This window comes from Bison bison, unplaced genomic scaffold (genome assembly GCF_000754665.1).
Source record: "Bison bison bison isolate TAMUID 2011002044 unplaced genomic scaffold, Bison_UMD1.0 scf7180017864142, whole genome shotgun sequence".
Classification (NCBI taxonomy): Eukaryota; Metazoa; Chordata; class Mammalia; order Artiodactyla; family Bovidae; genus Bison; species Bison bison.
This window is the reverse complement of record NW_011494714.1, coordinates 716,772-737,632: the sequence shown is the minus strand read 5'-3', so window position 1 is coordinate 737,632 and position 20,861 is coordinate 716,772. Positions and strand designations below refer to the sequence as shown.

At 40.4% G+C, this 20,861-nt stretch overlaps 1 protein-coding gene across 7 annotated transcripts in view; it reads right to left on the bottom strand.

The window, feature by feature from the left end:
* Positions 1-20,861, bottom strand: part of CSNK1G1 (casein kinase 1, gamma 1) — a 156,817-nt gene that overhangs the window by 23,007 nt on the left and 112,949 nt on the right. For all 7 annotated transcript variants that reach the window (XM_010840196.1, XM_010840195.1, XM_010840194.1 and 4 more), the window contains 4 exons: positions 16,384-16,469; positions 14,462-14,546; positions 14,029-14,177; positions 13,011-13,115 (listed from right to left, as the gene is read on the bottom strand). In XM_010840196.1, the coding sequence (XP_010838498.1) occupies positions 13,011-13,115; positions 14,029-14,177; positions 14,462-14,546; positions 16,384-16,469 (425 nt within the window). The remainder of the gene's footprint in view (positions 1-13,010; positions 13,116-14,028; positions 14,178-14,461; positions 14,547-16,383; positions 16,470-20,861) is intronic.

Genomic DNA, 20,861 nt, shown 5'->3' with positions numbered 1-20,861 from the left:
AACCAAGTGAGAAAGCTTACTATTCCACCCTTTTGAATAAGCTCCTGATATTTTGAAACAATGTGTTCAGTTCAACCTCTATTTATTAAATTTCTGATGACTCAAAAAAAAAAAAAAAAGTTTAGATAAGACTACATAAACTATTTTCTTCTAAAAACAAAAGGCAGATCTTTTCCCAGCAAAAGGAGGGCTTTTGATTCAAAATCTCGTTGGGTTCTGCTTTCAAACTTTGCTGCCAGTCAGGCTCTTTTCATTCCTTCTTTACCTGTTTTTAGATCTCACACTATTCTAATCGTGCTCATATGTCGTATCTGTTCTTAAGAATCTGTTTAGGTGCCTCTTCCCCTGTACCAGATGGCTGAGGAGGTGTTAACACTATGGTGCTCAGCTGCAACAGTCCTAAGGCTCGACAAAAATGAAAAATGAGGTGTTGGAGAGGCAGCAATGAGGGATTAGTAAATCAAATTTTAATTGCTGCTGATATTAACAGCAGCAGGGGTTGTGATGTGATACTGTTGCTCTGCATGAAAACCAGTAAGGATGCTATAAATATTAGAAATATAGCTATAAATGCTGTATTCGTTAAAAAAAAAATGTTGGGTGTGGGGAGACTGAAATAGTAGTAGTTTGAGGTTCCATTTCACTCACCCCCTTCTGGAACTCATTGACAAAAGAGTAGTTTTAAGCTCATCTACAAATCACAAAAAGGCTTTGCCCACCCCCTCCCCCCAAAAAAGCATCATATACCAGCTGCAACTTACTCATCTTCTTAACTAATGGAGTATGAAGTCACATGGGTAACAGCACTATAAAAGATGCTGGCCATGTTTTCTGATATTCCTCTATAAGAAGGCAGCTTGTATTAACTTGCTTGCTATATACTCTAACAAGAGAAAAGTTTAGTTTTATTCTGCCAATCATATTTGAGAGAATCAAAGCTACCCCAAATATCTCCCTACCCTCTCCTGCCAAGAGAGGTTCAGATGTTTCATTTCACCAAAATAAGACTGTGGTTTATAACATAATCATAATTATGTTATAAACCAATATCTATAGCCTAGGAGTGCTTAATCTAATTTATTCCACTATTGGAGATTTGAGACAATATCTGTTCTCCTAATATTATAAATATCTATCTCTCTCTATATATATCTATATATATATAATATCTATAACTAAATATCTACTAGTGTTAGTCTCTTCAGTTCTCTCTAGGACTTCATAAATTTTCTTATATTTAAGTAGATTATTTAAGCTTCTAAACTACTATATAGAATTGTTTGTTCTCAAAAAATTTAAATGCTTAGAAAACATCCAGACATTTTTAAGTCATTCGTGGCTGTTTTGAGTTCTATGATACATGTTCAGTGCAATACTTCTCTCATGAAAAGTCTGTTTTGCATTTGTTTTTAGGGCAGATGAAACATATAAAAAACACTCATTCTTTTAAGCTTAACAAAACCTAAGGCAGCTGGATCAGCTATTAATTCTGTTTTTCCTGAAATACATATCAGAAGTCTGATTTGATGCTACCCATCTGATTCCCAGGGATATATACTTGCTTATATTCATTCTAGCTAAACAGGTAACTTGTTGGAATAATTAAGATTTTTGTCTAAATGAAAATAGCACAACATTTTTTCAAAGGCCTTAAAGTTATACTCCATCCTCAAAGCAATGTTCTATTTGTCTTCTGAAGAGAGAAAATAATGCTGGCATTTGATATTGCTTTATTAATGCTTCCACTGCGACAAGTGAAGAATACATGGTACCATCCCACTGCCCTCTGATGCCTGCTGTATCCACTGAAAGCAGCAAAACCAAGAGAGAGGTCTGAACTCAGGGTTGTTGGTTTATTACTCTGGGAACTACTTTCACCATAATGCTAAACTCTATGGCTATTCTTTTCTAGAATATAAGCGCTTAGACTGGTATCTAGAAGCTGATGTAAGTAGAAGGATTCATCTGCCAGTTTTAGAAAGCAACTGAGTGCCTAGAAGCTAAATGAAACCAAAGAATGTCAACCTCGACAGAATTCTGCTAGTCTACCTGTCCTTGAGAGGTACTCTAGGCGATGCTGTACACAGGAGTTATGACAGGAGTAATCAGCACAGGAGCCAGTTAAATATCAAGCAAACCAGTGGAGGTCACCATGTAAACGCTTCATCGGTAAAAATCACTCACGAACATGTCTATCTAAAAAGCAATCAGTGGAGAAGGAAGTGGCAACCCACTCCAGTATTCTTGCCTGGAGAATCCCATGGACAAGAGGGCCTGGCAGGCTACAGTCCACGGGGTCGCAACAGTCAGACACGACTTAGCGACTAAACCACCACCACCACCACATGCAGGTGACACCACCCTTATGGCAGAAAGCAAAAAGAAACTGGGGAAACTCTTGATGAAAGTGAAAGAGGAGTGAAAAAGCTGGCTTAAAACTCAACATTCAGAAAACTAAGATCATGGCATCCGGTCCTATCACTTTATGGCAAATAGACAGGGAAACAATGGAAACAGTGACAGACTTTATTTTCTTGGTCTCCAAAATTACTACAAATGGTGACTGCAGCCATGAAATTATAAGACGTTTGCTCCTTGGAAGAAAAGCCATGACCAACCTAAACAACATACTAAAAAGCACAGACATTACTTTGCCAACAAAGGTCCAACTAGTCATAGCTATGGTTTTTCCAGTGGTCATGTATGGATGTGAGGGCTGGACCATAAAGAAGGCTGAGCGCCAAAGAATTGATGCTTTTGAACTGTGGTGTTGGAGAAGACTCTTGAGAGTCCCTTGACTGCAAGGAGATCAAACCAGTCAATCTTACAGGAAATCAGTCCTGAATATTCATTGGAAGGACTAATGCTGAAGCTGAAGCTCCAATACTTTCGCTATCTGATGCAAAGAACTGACTCCTTGGAAAAGACCCTGATGCTGGGAAAAACTGAAGGCAGGAAGAGAAGGGGATGTCAGAGGATGAGATAATTGGATGGCATCACTGACTCGAAGGACATGAGTTTGAACAAGCTCTGGGAATTGGTGATGGACAGGGAAGCCTGGCGTCCTGCAGTCCATGGGGTCACAAAGAGTCAGACATGACTAAGCTACTGAAGTTAACTGAACTGAACTGGGAGGTACTCTGGGTAATATAGAGACTTGAATAATGTCCACTTCTTGACATTCAAAGATTCTTAATTTAGCAGGTAACACACACACATGTAAATGACTTAAATACAGCACAAATTGCTGTTTAAAAAATAAACTAAATGCATAAGGAAGTTTAAAAAAAAAAAGCGATCAGAAGAGTCATTCAACAAAACCAATCTCTCTGCATTATTTCAAAGACAAAGGTCCACACAGAGTGTGTAAGTCCCCAAGGCACCAGCAGGAATCTCTAGTAGTGGGAATTCCTTGGGGTAATGCTTTAAACTCTTCAGCTGGGACTGTATTACCTGCGTGGAAATGCTTGGTTCACTATGTAGTAGGTGAACATAGAAACAAACAAAAAACAGCAACCGAGCAGAGCATAAATCAAAAGCAAAGCTACAAAAAACAGTTTACGGAAAACATGTAAGCCTAGTGTAAAAAGCTGAAACCACCCCTTTGCTAGGGCAGAGGAAGTGAACATCTTCAAACAACCACTTGGGAGGGATTCATGGACAGACAGTGGGAAGAACGATAATAATAGGAGGGCAAGAAAGTAGAGTCTGAGAACACCTCAGATAACCACCTCTGTCTACAGCTTTAATTATCTCAAATTTCTTTTGGTGATAAGGCAATTTTTCTAAAGCAGAAGGCAGGCAAATATCCCTCCTGTTGTAGCGAAAAACCACCAAATCTTATTTTTTCTTATATAGTTATTCTGAAAAATTAATTTTGATTCCATCTATAAAATGGATCTCATCCATTTTACTTTATGGCTCCTAAAATACTTTCAAAAGTTGCCTCCCATGTCAGTCTTCTAGACTTCATTATATAATCACAGTCTTCAACTGTAATTAACAAAAATAGAGATTAAATAGTACCAAAAGGTTAGTAATGAATACACTAGATTACATTCTGTTTTACCACACTTTCAATATTTTAATGCAGCATGTTAAATATACTATATTATAAAGCTCATGAAACAGAACCAATTTTCCTATGCCAGACAGGGATTTTTACAGGCAACCTGTCAGCTGTACCAATAGTGAGTTCCTGATTTCTACAAACTTGATCAAATATCAGAGATATCAGAACATTACTGATAATCTGTAGGGGATTATTTCCAAGCCCAATACTATATAGGCCCATAGAGACAGCCATATCGATTCTGTGAAGTTCTGGGGAAAAAAAAAAATCACAAAAACTATCCTTAAAGGTTTGAAATTCTCTACTCACATCTTGTTTTATTCTTGCTCAAAATGGCATAATATACATTCTGTATGGAATGATGATTTATCTAGGTAGGATTACTGCAGAGTCACCCTCCTACAAGGAGATGCCTCAGAACACAGGGTGTATACTGACATACACAGTCCTGAACAACACATACAGACAGAAGAAAACTTTTAGTATGTAATAGAGAATTAAGAGTGGAGGTGAGGGACTTCCTTGGTGGTCTAGTGGATTAAGAACCTACCTGCTGGACTTCCCTGGTGGTCCAGTGGTTAAGAACCCACCTGCCAGTGCAGGGGACAAAGGTTTGATCCCTGGCCTGGGAAGATTCCACATGCTGCAGAGTAACTAAGCCTGTGTGCCACACTCCTGAGCCCAGTCTCTGGAGTCTGCGAGTTACAGCTACTGAAGCCTGCACACTCTTGGCCTGTGAGCCACAACCACGGAGCTCAAGCACTACAACGACTGAAGCCTGTGCGCCTAGAGAGCCTGTGCTCCACAGCAAGGCAAGCCACCGCAATGAGAAGTCCACGCACTGCAACTACAGACGATGAAGACCCACCACAACCAAAAACAAAGTTAAATGAAGTATAAACATAAATAAGTAACATTAAAAACAAAAACAAAAAGAATCCACCTGCCAATGCAAGGGACATGGGTTTGATCCCTGGTCTGAGAACTAAGATCCCACACGCCGAGGGGCAACCAGGCCCTGGGCCGCAACTAAGCCTGCAGGCTCTGTGCAACGAGAGAAGCCTCCACAGGGAGAAGCCTACACGCTGCAACTAGAGCAGCAACAAAGACCCGGCACAGCTGCAAATAAACAGATAACTACTCCAGTATGACCCTATTAAAAGAGAAAAAGAGCGAGCAGAGGTGAGCACACAGACCATGTCACTGAAGGGGAGAAGCTGAGAAAAAGACTATTTCAGTTGTGCACTTGTTTCTTGCAATACCCCCTTGGAGTTTAGGTCCCAGCAATGAGGAGGGATGGCTCATTCTGCACTGAGCTCTGTGATGGAAGCAGGCAGGGCAAGAGCACAGTCTCCACACCTGAGCTCCCGCTGGACAACAGGCAGCCAGTCAGGAAAACGCACATGGTCAGAAGCAGGCAAGAGATCTCTGCACAAACACATCTGCCCCTTAAACTAGGAAACGCTGAACCTCACTGAAAACCAGGCAGTACTCTGTGAAAGGAAAGGAACTGAGAATTTAACAGCTGCTTCTTTTTTTTTTTTTAAGGCTACTGGACTTAAAGGAATTCATTTTATGAAGATCTCTGACCACCTACTTAGCAATCCAGCCTAACCTCCCCTTTGGAAAAGCTAAGCTTATGAGAAGCTTCATTCATTAAGCACCACAGCACTAAACCATGGTGTATTTTTCTAAGGCTATATATTCCTTAAGTCAAATGCCTTGGAGTCCAGTCACAAACAGAACAAATCCAAATTACACTTTTATTGGGGCATATCTTCTTCAGAATTCAATATGACTTTCTCTCCCTTAAACTTATGCTGCTCCTATAAAAATGAGTAAGTAGTATTTGAGCATTCAGTATCATCAGGGGTAGGACACTGTGTCTAGCAGAATTTAGTAATTCTCGGCAGTCAACATGACTCTTCAGTTTAGTTCAGTTCAGTCACTCAGTCGTGTCTGACTCTTTGCAACCCCATGGACTGATACGAGTCAGCTCTTCGCATTAGGTGTCCAAAGTATTGGAGTTTCAGCTTCAGCATTAGTCCTTCCAATGAATATTCAGGACTGATTTCCCTTAGGATAGAATGGTTGGATCTCCTTGCAGTCCAAGGGACTCTCAAGAGTCTTCTCTAACACCACAGTTCAAAGGCATCAATGCTTCAGTGCTCAGTTTTCTTTATAGACCAACTCTCACATCGATACATGACCACTGGAAAAACCATAGCCTTGACTAGACAGACCTTTGTTGGCAAAGTAATGTCTCTGCTTTTGAATATGCTGTCTAGGTTGGTCATAGCTTTCCTTCCAAGGAGCAAGTGTCTTTTAATTTCATGGCTGGAGTCACATCTGCAGTGATTTTGGAGCCCCCCAAAATAGTCTCTCAACGTTTCCATTGTTTTCCCATATATTTGCCAGGAAGTGATGGGACCAGATGCCATGATCTTAGTTTTCTGAATGTTGAGTTTTAAACCAACTTTTTCACTCTCCTCTTTGACTTTTATCAAGAGGCTCTTTAGTTCTTCTTCACTTTCTGCCATAAGGGTGGTATCATCTGCATATCTGAGGTTACTGATATTTCTCTTGGCAATCTTGACCTCAGCTTGTGCTTCATCCAGCCCGGCATTCGCACGATGTACTCTGCGTATAAGTTAAATAAGCAGGGTGACAATATACAGCCTTGATGTACTCCTGTCCCAATCTGGAACCAGTCTGTTGTTCCTTGTATGGTTCTGTTACTTTGTGACCTGCATACAGAGTTCTCAGGAGGCAGGTCAGGTGGTCTGGTAATCCCATCTCTTTAAGAATTTTCCACAGTTTGTTGTGATCCACAGTCAATAAAGCAGAAGTAGATGTTTTTCTGGAACCCTCTTGCTTTTTTGATGATCCAATGGATGCTGGGAATTTGATCTCTGGCTCCTCTGCTTTTTCTAGAAAATCCAGCTTGAACATCTGGAAGTTCACGGTCTACGTATTGCTGAAGCCTGGCTTGGAGAATTTTGAGCATTACTTTGCTAGCGCGTGAGATGAATGCAATTATGCTATAGTTTGAACATTCCTTGGCATTGCCTTTCTTTGGGATTGGAATGAAAACTGACCTTTTCTAGTCCTGTGGCCACTGCTGAGTTTTCCAAATTTGCTGGCACATTGAGTGCAGCACTTTCACAACATCATCTTTCAGGATCTGAAATAGCTCAACTGGAATTCCATCACCTCCACTAGCTTTGTTCGTAGTGATGTTTCCTAAGGCCCACTTGACTTTGCATTCCAGGATGTCTGGCTCTAGGTGGGTGATCACACCATCGTGATTATCTGGGTCATGAAGATCTTTTTTGTATAGTTCTTCTGTAACAGATCTGTTCTTCCTAACCTTTTAGCCCAAGGAGTCCTTCTTCAAATGCCTACAGAAAATCTACCAAATAAAAGGGATCTATGGGAGAAAAAGGAAACTATCAAAACTGCTGAACCACGGAAGTATATATTTGTGTAGCATCTACCTATGTAAGGACAGTCACAAGCTAAAAGCTCTGAAAGGATGTGTGCTGCTGCACGCACATGCCAGTCAATGCAATATGCTATATTTAGCATGTCGAACAAACACACTGCATAAAACCTTCAACAGTACCACACACTGCACGTTAGGAGAAGCTGTCTGGATACTGGCAGGACTTACTTCCTGATTGAATTTCATCAGCCAATCCAAGGGAAGCTTTGTCAGGTAGAAACAGGCAGAACTATTAAAAGTTTTCACTGTCTTCCTAATGAATGGTAATACTGAGTTCTTTAAGAGGAACCTGAGTCATGGCAAGACTGACTGACTTTAGAACTGACGAAGGACAAATACCCAGGGTAAAGTTACAGAAATGACTAACCCGTTGGGACCCTTTTGAATGGATTTAGCTTTTAGAAATATTTATTCTACCCAAACTCATGATTTAATTACAATTCTCTAGCTGGGTAAGTTAACGTTCAAAGAAATTGTTCTTAAGCATCTAGTATTAAGATAGTTTTAAAATACAGATCCAATACAGATGAGTTTAAATGCAGTTCTTTGGCCATCATGGTTAGGATCTATTACTGCATCTAGGAACCAAACAGTATTCAATTAAATTCAATATAACTACATTATAGACCAGCAAAGCAAAATTTCTCTAAAAAATTCCAAATGTGATGGAGGAGAACTAATACATTATCCTGAACTTGGTTTGCAGCAAAAGCCTGTTGTGCCTTTTTGGTTTTTCAGAAACATTTATTTGTTTATTTACGGCTGGGTCTTCGTTGCTGCGCCTGGGCTTTCTCTAGTTGTGGCAGACAGGGGGATACCTCTCTGTGGTAGCAGGAGGGGCTACGCTTTGTCACGGTGTGTGGGCTTCTCACTATGGTTGCTTCTCTTATTGTGGAACGAGGGCTCCAGGTATACAGGCTTCAGGAATTGGGGCGCCTGGGCTTAGCTGCTCCACGGCATGTGGAATCTTCCCAGACCAGGGATCAAAACTGTGTTCCCTACATTGGCAGGTGAATTCTTAACCATTAGATCACTATGGAAGATGGAAGTCGGTGACGTGTTTCTTTAAACCTTTCCCCTTGAGCACACAATCTAGCCCTACTCTGACTGCCAAACAAGGCAGAATGACTCCTGGTGGAAACAGAAAAAAGAAGAAAAAAAAGTTTAAAATTTCTTTTTCTTGGAAGGGTAAATAAAAATCTATATTTTAAACAAACATCTAATTTCATCTAAATTTCTCATCTGACAGATTAAATTTCATTTATCATTCAAATAATTATTTCTTGACTGCCTACTGTTTCAGACATTCTTTCAGGTGTTAGGAATATAGTAGTGAACAAAACAACAAAAATCTTTGTCCTTACAAGACTCACCATTTGTGGAAGCTGAGGCCCCCCAAATCTTAAATGTCCTATAGCCTAAGTCTCGGGATAAGCTAAAAGCAAGTTCTGAGCTTATCATCCTTCTTCTTCTACTCAAAGTAGATAACTAAACAAAGACTGCTAATCCCAGGCTCACTCCCCTACCACACAATTGATGGGCAGATTTATTCAGAATAAGCAGGCTCTTCAGGCATTACCATCAAAGTCATCTCCAAAGATCACTCAGGTTTTCTTCTGAGAGCCGTCCTCTTTGCCTGCCATCCACCTTCAGCTGGAAAGCACAGCACCAGCTCTGACTCACCCTTCTCCCTCAACCCTGCCCGACATGTGAGCTCCTAATTCTGACAGATTATTTCCCTGCATTATTTTTCAATTGTATTTCACTTTTCACCACTACAGTCCACCGTTACCTCTCAAGGGAATTTACTGTCTTCACTGGTCTCCATACTTGCTGCTAGGTTATTATCACCTTACAAGTCAAAGGTTTCTAAAGCAAAGTTTTCCTCTAATCACTCTTCAGTTTGAAACCCTCTAGTACCTATTCTCTACCGAAATTAAATACTAACTCTTCAGCAGTCCCATATTTCAGGACATTTATCCAAAGGCTCCAATCTATTTTCCTAGCCTTGTCTCCTTTATTCACAGAATATATTTTAGCAAAATGGAACCAGATAATTCATTGTTGCTCATATTTCCTTTTTGCTTGGAATGCCTCTTTCATTTCCACCCAGTTCTTTCTTTCAAGAGCCTGTCAAGTGCAGCTTCTTTCATCAAATTCTTTGTCATGCTCAGACCAGACGAAAAGTCTCCTTCTTCCAATCCCTGGAGATAAATCATTCATTTTGCCTTGTGTTACAAGACATCTGGCTACTTGGCTTATCTGCTTGTCAGTTCCATTAGGACAAGGACTCCCTACATATTTTGGTATCTCCAGGACATACTTTTTCATAGAAAGTCTTCTGTTAGATTACTAAGTTAAAATTGCTTTAAAAAGGTTAGCTGTACCTAAAGTAAATACCTTTAATCTCTCTCAAGGAGAGATTTTACTTTCTTCTTTTGGTGATTTCAAAACTTGAAAAGAATTAGTCTTAAAAAAAAAAAAAGGCATAAGGAAACAGCCCAAAAGATGGAACAAAAGCAATGAGACCACACACTAAGACACAGTGTAAAGGCTGAACAGACACTAGGAATCCATTTACCCACAGTGCACAGTGCAGAGGGAATCCTACCCAGCAAGAATTCAGAATTCTGCTGGAAAGGACGTACAAAACGTGCACTGATGTGGGACATTTCTTAGCAGCCATGGATATGAAAAACCCTAAAAGAAAAAAAAAAAAATCACGCGAGCATTCAAGACTCAACTCTACAAAAGGAAGGTTCCTGTATCGTACATGACATCTCTGAATTACATATTCTGGTTTAATGACCTTTCACTTAAAAGTACACTGAAATTCACTGTACTTTTTACTCAGACAAGAGGTATGACCTCATATTCCATCCTGGCAATGTAGGTTTTCAACCATCTCTTTTACCTATACCTTTAAAATTCATTAAAAAAAAATAAATAAATAAATAAAATAAAATAAAATTCATTTAAAAGAACAGCGTTAATTATGAATTCACTGAAGCAGAAATGACAAGGGGAACTAAAAGAAATACATATTTTAGTTTTCAAATAATCTAAAAACACAAGCAGGCAGATATGTTATGCCTTCACTGACTATTTAACATTTTAAAATTTCTTTCATACCTTTACCATTTAAATGTATTTTTCATTATAAGGTAACATAATTTCATTATAGTATAGTTTGGAAAAATATTACCCACAGTACTATGACTTCCAACCATAAGCCTCTTAATATTTTGGTATTATCTCCTCCAATTGTGGAGAAGGAGCTGGCAACCCACTCCAGTATTCTTGCCTAGAGAATCCTGTGGACAGAGGAGCCTTGTGGGCTTCTGTCCATAGGGTCGCACAGAGTCGGACACGACTAGACTCAGCATGCATCCATGCATTGGAGAAGGAAATGGCAGCCCACTCCAGTATTCTTGCCTGGAGAATCCCAGGGACGGAGGAGCCTGGTGGGCTGCCATCTATGGGGTCACACAGAGTCGGACACGACTGAAGCGACTTAGCAACAGCAGCAGCCTCCAACTGACTTCCTCATATTCTTTTCCCCTAAAGGGAATCATGAGGTATTTCTAATTTTGTACTGTGATTTCTTTACTATACAACCATAAAACCTTTTCAGGTTGCTACAAGTTTTCCTAAATATTTTTTTAAGTGGCTAGACAATATTCCACTGAATAAATACATTATAATTCATCTTATTACAACCCAGTTTATTTGATAAAAGATTTGAGCAGATCTGTAACCATTCTCTTATAATTGGATATGTGGATCATTTCTAAAACTCTGCTAGAAATGGCATTGTGGCAGTTTATCTTGAATCATTTTATTATAATTGAGTCTAAGAAGTAAAATTATTCTTTCAGAGAGGTTTATAACTTTATCAAATTACTTTCTAGGGAATTTGTAACAATTTGCAAAGTCAAGAGCAATGTGTAAGAATGTCAGTTGAACTGTGCACTCTACACGCTTTAATTTTTATTATTATTGTTTTAAAAAAAAAGCTTTTTTGGCTATACTGGGCAACATGTGGGATCCTAGTTCCCTGAGCAGGGACTGAACCTGTGCCCCCTGCATTGGGAGCTCAGAGTCTCAACCAGTGGATCACCAGGAAAGTTCAATATTTTCAAAAAGAGCAGTAGGGGAGAACTGCAGAAGTCAACAGTACTCTGCTGTCAGATCACAAGTTAGTCAAACAGAACCACTAGCCAAGTACCCTGATTAAAGTCTGTAACTCTAGACCCAACTAGTAGGCACAGTTCGCTAAATCTCATCTTTTTTGCCAACCTACTCTCTCCTTAATCCACCAATACGTAGAATTCTTTCCTTTCTATGTTTTTTCTTACCCCAAAACGCCACACATTTTGCCAAAAGTATGTACTTAGTGGTGAGCCTATCTGTATCTGTGTACGTATCCACTGTATATATGTATGTATGTGCATGTGTATATACCTCAATATAGTACTTTTTTTGTTTTTGTTTTGTTTTGGAGGGGGCACCTGGAGTCTACACACTATTTTTAACCTCCATACTTTCACAGGTACATCTGTGAGAGAAGTGACTTTTGCATTTTATTGTAAAAATGTCTGTAAATATAAAACAGTGAAGTCAGGGATAAAGGTAAACAAGCTAATTTGATAGGTGATAATGATTATGTGTGTGTATCTGTTTATTATTCAGTGCTTCTTTATTTACTGAGGTACTGATTTCTCTCTTAACAATATATATGTCATAAGGATTTATCATATTTACTTCCCAATCAGTCATCCCTTTCTTTAATGCTGTCAAATTTGATTTTTTTTTTTTTTTTGGTGGTTTGCCTCCTCTGTCTTTAGGTTAAGAGAAACCTCTCATCTAACCACTAATTTCCCAAACCATGAACACTGAAGGACAGATGACGCTACCTTCTCTGGAATGGTCTAAAGCAAAGTTGTGTCTTTACTACAGGCCCAAATCCTGGCAGGCTATAAAATTAACCTGGACACAAGGTCAGAGGTGGGGTAGAGGTGCCAGTTCATACCTACATCAGCTGGAAGTCCAAATTACCCACCCTTCTTAATCACCAAGGAAAAACCAGCTGGGGTGAGAGCTCCACACTGGACTACAGGTGAGACCCAAGATGGGTTACCTGCCTATCCATCCAGTGTCTTTGGAACTGTGGCAAACTGTCCCTTTCAGCCAACAGATCCTGACAGGTCCAGCTTCTCTAGTGTGGATGCTTCAGGTAAGACATCTGGCCACATCTCAGTGGCCTTACACAACCCTGAGGGATGCTAGAGTGCTGCACCACGACTGTGAGTAACAAAGCCCTCTGTCTTTCATTTTAGTACATACACTTAAGCAGAGAAGCTAATGAATTTGGGTTCTAATATTAGTCATGAAGAAGTGGGATTTCTGAAATAATAAAGGCCCAAGACATACCTGATTTCGTAGAGGCTGTTGTGATGGTCGATCCCTGTGTGTGTGGCTTTCTCGAGTTATGGCAGATGCACCAGAATCTACATGAACTGACCCTACTGGAGTGGGCTGGAAAAATGCAACAACAAGTCAATTGGGGAGAATAGGTCCAAATACTCTGCAAAGGACAGCATCATTCTAACAGAATAGTAGTCATTATTATTACTATTATCATTACACGAAGGCCAGTTTCAAACCTTGCCTTCTCAGTTTGCTTATCTACAAAAGGGAGACAGTTTGGTCCTCAACAGTTCATTGGAGAGGAGCCCGTCTTCGAAAAGAATAAGAACATCCCACAATGACAACTGTTAGCATTCCCTCAAGTCCTTGGACCGTAGACTATAAGAGCAAATTCAGAAGTTTCCTCAGGCATTGGGCTCCAGTCCAACAGAAGTCAGGTACCTTAACAGTTTATGGAGTACCAGCTCCTGGATCATTCAAACTAAATTTCTTCTTAAAAACTGACTTGGGACTTGTCTGGTGCTTAAGAATCTGCTTGTCAATTCAGGGGACACGGGCTCAATCCCCGGTCTGGGAACTAAGATCCCGCATACGGTGGGGCAACTAAGTCCTTGCAGCACAACTTTGAGCCCGTGTGCCCTGAAGCTCGTGCTCCACAACAAGAGGAGTCACTGCAATAAGACGCCCGTGCATTGCAACGGAGAGTAGCTCCCGCTCTCCACAACTAGAGAAAGCCTGCGCACAGCAAGAAGACCCAGCACAGCCAAAAATAAATAAAGAATTTTTAAAAACCTGACTTAAATTCTGGTATCTTAGGTCATAGCGGTCATAATCTTAAAAACACAGCAGGAGTAACTCCTTCACTGCTCTAGTGAGAGCAATCTATGGCATCTCCCTGAAAAGGCTGGTAAATGGAAAGTCTACAAAGGACTGCTTTTTCCCCACAGATGCAGGCAGAAAGTCTGGCAAGGGGTGAGACAGTGCTGGTCTGAGGGGAGCAGGGGAGAAAGAAGATACTTACAATAGGCCTCCCAACCCAATCATACGCGTAGTCAAAGGTGTAGCCTTTCTTTTCAAAGAGGTCTGTGAAGAGCGTCCGTAAATACTCATAGTCAGGTTTTTCAAAGAAGTCTAATCGCCTGACATATCGCAGGTAGGTTGCCATCTCCTCTGTTAGGAAAGAGGTTAAAGGCCATGCTCGTTAGCTGAATGCTTCCCGTGGGGAGAAGCTCTGGACCAGGCAAGGAGTACCTGCACAGACTATATCTGCTACTGATGTGTTGTTTCATGGATCAAATAAAAGTGATAAAAATCTATCTTGATTTAAATAACAATAAGAGGAAATGTAAATTTTTTTGGAGAGGACCCTTATCTAGAAATACTAAGACAGGCATGGTTTCCACCTTGTTCAAGGCTCCAGTGGCACCGGCTGGAGGGTCCTGTTGGCATCCTACCTGGGAAGTTTTCACAGAGAACTTCAATGGGAGTATTCCTTTTGGTGTCACCAATTTTTTGATATCTTTCTTTTAAGGTATCAGCCTGTAGAGAATAAAGAGAAAAAGTTACTTGGAAAGAGGTGCTAAGTATGGGAGGTCCGATATGTCTGGGGACATTATGACTGTTTCACTCAAACTGTCAGGGTTTATTAGATCATCTCAATTTTTTTCTGATACTGACAAATAAGAAATGTACTAGAGATGATACATTCAGACATGCACAGAACATCTGCTGTTCTGGAAAGCTTTACTGGCAAATATATTTAGTAGTCTCAGATAAACACCGTCAAATGTAATGGCATGAGGGACTAGGATAAAAAAATAAATTCAAAACTGTAACAGCTTAGTAATGTCCCATGGGCACTAGGGTTCAAATGCGATTCAACCTTCTCATTCTTTGATCAGCTCTAGATAAGATTAAAAATATTGCTAATCCATATGAGTGTACTTATGGCTGATTCCTGTTGATGTATGACAGAAAGCCAGAAAATTCTGTAGAGTGATCACCTTCAATTAAAAAAAAAAAAATATATTGCTAATCCAAATGGGGGCAAGCAGAAAACGTTAGCTATAATACAGGCGTGGCTAACAGACAGGTTTGCTATATGTCAGTGGCTCAAAGTAGCCAAGTCTGGCTTGCTTAAGACTGCAGACAGAGGGCTTGTGGAGTGTGGACCAATAATGTGGTCTCAAGGGATCTGCATGAGGGTCTACCTAGCCTGCTGACCCAGCTTTAAGCAATTATGTTTTGAAGTTATGCTGGGGACATTTTAAATCTACAACTACCCTAAAATGATTCATGGGTTATGAGAAAATTTCAAGCAATTAATAATACAAGAATGCATTGCTTGGCTGTATGATGAGCAGATAGGATGTGAAACTCTATTTGACAACTATCAATATCAATGAGAAGGTATGCAACTAGGAGAAGACCATGGAAGAGACGTTAGGAGAGGAATTTAAAGGGAAAGAAATAAAATCCTCCCAAAGGAGGGAATAAAAGCCTCACTTTTCAGCACAAATGTCCAAGAAATCACAGCAAAATGAATCCTTCAGGCCTCTGGGAGGGAGGGAGGGACTGTATGGTACCCAAAGCTACTGATAAAGTTTCTTTCTATACTAACGTACTGAAGTAAATTACAACTCAAACAAGTCTTGCATTTAGCTATCTAATGGGTCTTAGAATGGGTAAGAAGCTCACCATTTCCTAGTCCAGGCAGCTAGAGGCACAGGGTAATCATTACCATGGTTGTAACTATAATTAATAGCTAACCCTGACACAAATGCACTGTACTGACACCTACCTAAGGAAGGGTATTTAAACTACTCATTTCACAAGGAACGGCCATTGTACGCATAGGCATTTATTCAATAGAACACTTGAACAGCAATATTAAACCTGGAGTTTTGTTTAGTTCAGGTGGGTTCTTGGCCTATACAGGACAAACACGTATTTCCCAGTTCCTGTTACGGGTACACCTAACCCTGCTGGCCTTGTGTAAAATGTGTAGAAGCTGCTGTCAGCAATCTGTTCCATAAACTCCCCAACGCACTGGGAGCACTATTCCTGCTACACAGTGGTAGTGAAGAAGGAATATCAACACAGAGAGAAAAGCAGCACTGGCAAGGCTGGGAGGGGATGAGGGAAGAAATTACAAACACAAGGAAGAAGGCTTCAGAAGGGGAAGAAGACAAATGTGGGGAAAACAGAGCTTCCCAAGCCCAGGTGAGTATTTACATTACAGACTAATGTAGTTCCTGCCTTGCATCTCTGGAGCCGATTGTCCCCTCTGTGCTTCTTATAGCATCAAGTCAGCCACCCCTTTCATTATCAGCTAAGTATTTCAGCAAAGCCCTCCACTAAGCACTTCCAAGGATACCTTGAGTCCTTGCCAGGGAAGGCTGCCTCGAAGGAAATACATGAACATATGGCCCAGGGCTTCCAAATCATCGCGCCGGCTCTGCTCTAAAAGGGAAGACAGATCACACATTATGTTTGCAGTTATTAAATCAGAAAGGGGTGCAAACCCAAGTAATCCCTTCAAAAACCTGTCTGCTCTGGAAAGGCTCTGCTTACTAATCCTCTGTATAACTAAATCAGGGGTGGTATTTTAGATCAAAACCAAAAACAGCATGTACTTCCTTTGCTTAGATCTGTTACTGGCAAGTAAATACCAAGTGAAAAGAGCAAGTCTAAACTAAAACCCGGTCCAAATCACTGAACAGTGAGTACTACTCACTCGATGCTGTCACCTTCCTGAAAGTAAGATACTTCCTGAAAGTAAGAAATAACAAATGTTATTTCTAGTGCATGGGCTACAATTGCTCTTTGGTTACCATTGTGAAAAGTGAGCAGCAGATGGAGTAGCTGAGGCTGTTAAAACAGTCCTTCTGGCTAGGCCTGCAAAGACACAAGCTGCAGAATGCCTAGCATACGTGTGTGTGTGTGTTAGTTGCTCAGTCATGTCCTATTCTTTGCGACCCCATGGACTGTAGCTTGCCAGGTGCCTCTGTCCATGGGATTTCCTTGTGTGTGTGTGTGTGTGTGTGTGTGTGTGTGTGTGTGTTACTTGCTCAGTCATGTCTGACTTTTTGCAACCCCACGAAATGTAGCTCACCAGGCTCCTCTGTCCATGGGACTTCCCAGGCAAGAATACTGAAGTGAGTCACCATTCCCTTCTCCAGGGGATCTTCCCAACCCAGGGATCAAACCCAGGTCTCTCACATTGCAGGCAGATTCTCTACTATCTGAGCCATCAGAGAAGCCCAGTATACATGCCTAGTGCTTTTTATTCTATTGACATAATCCTTAGCTCCATTCCATTTGTACCACAGCCGCCTTAAGAAAGATGTTTTACTAAGGTGCCCTTTATGGGCACATAAACCAGTATCCTTGCATTCAGTGAGCTTAGAATGTAAAACAAGTTGCTGGATTTTGCTTTCTTTTCTTTAAATTGGGAAGATAAGGATGATAAAGAACTGCAGAATAGTTAATTTAAAAACTGTAACTACATCTCGGAAAACATCCTATACATCTTTGGCTGTCAGGCAACAGAAGTAGCACATTCTTCCACTTTTAATTTGCCAATTATAATTCATCTCAGACATTCTATGTGTTTATTTTTCAGAATCAAGTCCGGGGCTTTATCAAAAGAAATGAGAGATATAAAAATAAGGGACTACCTTCAACTTGACTTTTGTCTTCTTTGTGTAGAAAGTAAAACCCAACAGAATCAGGGAGGCAGGAAAAGCTTCTCAGGTAACTCAAAATACAAAAGCACAATACTTTCACTGCCGCCTCTATCATAGGAAATTTGCATGGAAAAGAGTGAATAGTACTCTACAGTGTAGATGAAGAAGGAGGAGGTTTTCGCAAGTTAGGTCACTTAATGGGAAGGGCAGCACCCTGACAAGAGAGATAAAGTTGAGCTGATACACAGCAATCGAAATAATCCTTGAAAGAATGAAGACAAACAGCAAGGCCACCAGAAGCTTCTGGCTACAGATGTTGTTAACAGATTCTGTTAACAGAACCTAAAGATACACAAAAAGAGAAAGAACAGGCAGGGTGAATCGGGGCCTCCCACAAGCAGGGCAGACAGAGAAACCACACCCTGCAGGTTCTCACACTGTATCAAACCTACTCATGTTCTCTATTTTTACATCTACTTCCTGTAAGGAGGCCCCTTTAATAAAAAAAAAAAAAAAATCCAGGGACAAATGGTTGTATTTTAGCTGGTTGGGCACTAGAGGGCGAAACTCCCCACATTTTGAGTAATTGTACAACAGAAATAAGCCCAACTTTTCTTCACAGCAAAATCCATTATAAAATGAGATTAAAAAACAAAATTAACCCCCCTAAAATATACTAAACACATTTAAACTCACCAGAATGAGTAATAAAATAACTTCAAATATTGAAAATCACACACAAAAAAGCTGTGGGATATGGGATGGTAAGAAAAATAATGGTTCCTAAGTCAGGTTATCTAGGTCTTGGCCTATTCCTTTCCATTAGTTTATTAATGTATGCAAAATCAAGCATGGCCAAGTCACCTTTTGGGCCTCAATTTCCTCATATGAAAATGAAATGATTGATTTAGATACTATGAACAGTCATTTTCCACCTCTAAAATTCAAAGATAATCTATGATAATTTAAACCATCATGCTTGTGCTTAGTTGCATCTGACTCTTTGCCACCTCGTGGACTGTAACTCACCAGTCTTCTCTGTCCACGGGATTTCCCAGGCAAGAATACTGGAGTGGGTTGCCATTTCCTCCTTCAGGGAATCTTCCCAACCTAGATATTGAACCCATGGTTCCTACATTGGCAGGTGGATTCTTTTATGACTGAGCCATCTGGGAAGCCCCAGTTTAAATCATAAACATCTTTTAAAAAATGAGAATGAAAAACGGAGCCAGGCTTTATTTCCATATTTCTTTGAATACTCCACATTTGTTCAATTCAGTATTTCCTGATGCCCTTGTTTTTTCATGAAGGTTATTTTTATTTTCAAAGAAGAAAGGTTTCAATACCAGTGAGATCTGGAGGACACAAATTAATCCATATCATGAAGGCTTCATCCACATTATATTCATCCATATCATAAAGGGCCACCCAAGACGGACAGGTCATGGTGCAGAGGTCTGACAAAACATGGTCCACTGGAGACGGGAATGACAAACCACTTCAGTATTCTTGCCTTGAGAACCCCATGAACAGTATGAAAAGGCAAAAAGATAGGACACTGAAACATGAACTCCCCAGGTCGGTAGGTGCCCAATATGATACCAGAGATCAGTGGAGAAATAACTCCAGAAAGAATGAAAGGACGGAGCCAAAGCAAAAACAACACCTGGCTGTGGATGTGACTGGTGATGGAAGTAAAGTCTGATGTTGTAAAGAGCAATGCTGCATAGGAACTTGGAATGTTAGGTCCATCAATCAAGGCAAATTGGAAGTAGTCATCAAAAAAGAGATGGCAAGAGTGAACATTAACATTTTAGAAATCAGAGAACTAAAACAGACTGGATTGGGTGAATTTAACTCAGATGACCATTATATCTACTACTGTGGGCAAGAATCCCTTAGAAGAAAGGGAGTAGCCATCATAGCAACAAGAGAATCTGAAATGTAGTACCTGGATGCAATCTCAAAAATGACAGAATGATCTCTGTTCGTTTCCAAGGCAAACCATTCAATATCATAGTAATCCAAGTCTATGCCCCGACAGGTAATGCTGAAGAAGCCAAAGTTGAACAGTTCTATGAAGACCTACAAGACCTTCTAGAACTAACACCCAAAAAAGATGTCCTTTTTATTATAGGGGACTGGAATGCAAAAGTAGGAAGTCAGGAAATACCTGGAGTAACAGGCAAATCTGGCTGTGGAGTACAGAATGAAGCAGGGCACAGGCTAATAGAGTTTTGCCAAGAGAATGCACTGGTCATAGTAAATACCCTCTTCCAACAACATAAGAGAAGACTCTACACATGGGCATCACCAGAGAGGCCAATACCAAAATCAGATTGCTTATATTCTTTGCAGCCAAAGATGGAGAAGCTCTGTACAGTCAGTGAAAACAAGACTGGGAGCTGACTGTGGCACAGACCATGAACTCTTTATTGCCAAATCCAGACTTAAACTGAAGAAGGTAGGGAAAACCACTAGACCATTCAGGTATGACCTAAATGAAATCCCTGACAATTATACAGTGGAAGTGAGAAATAGATTTAAGGGATTAGATCTGATAGAGTGCCAGAAGAACTATGGATGGAGGTTCGTGACATTGTACAGGAGACAGGGAGCAAGACCATCCAAATGGTTGTCTGAGGAGGCCTTACAAATAGCTGTGAATAGAAGAGAAGTGAAGGGCAAAGGAGAAAAGGAAAGATATACCCATTTGAATGCAGAGTTCCAAAGAATAGCAAGGAGAGATAAGAAAGCCTTCCTCAGTGATCAGTGCAAAGAAATAGAGGAAAACAATAGAATAGGAAAGGCTAGAGATCTCTTCAAGAAAATCAGAGATACCAAGGGAACATTTCATGAAAAGATGGGCTCGATATAGGACAGACATGGTATGGACCTAACAGAAGCAGAAGATATTAAGAAGAGGTGGCAAGAATACACAGAAGAACTGTACAAAAAGGATCTTCATGACCCAGATAACCACGATAGTGTGATCACTCACAGAGAGCCAGACATCCTGGAATGCAAAGTCAAGTGGGCCTTAGGAAACATCACTGCGAACACAGCTACTAGAGGTGATGGAATTCCAGTTGAACTATTTCAAATCCTAAAAGATGATGCTGTGAAAGTGCTGCACTCAATATGCCAGCAAATTTGGAAAACTCAG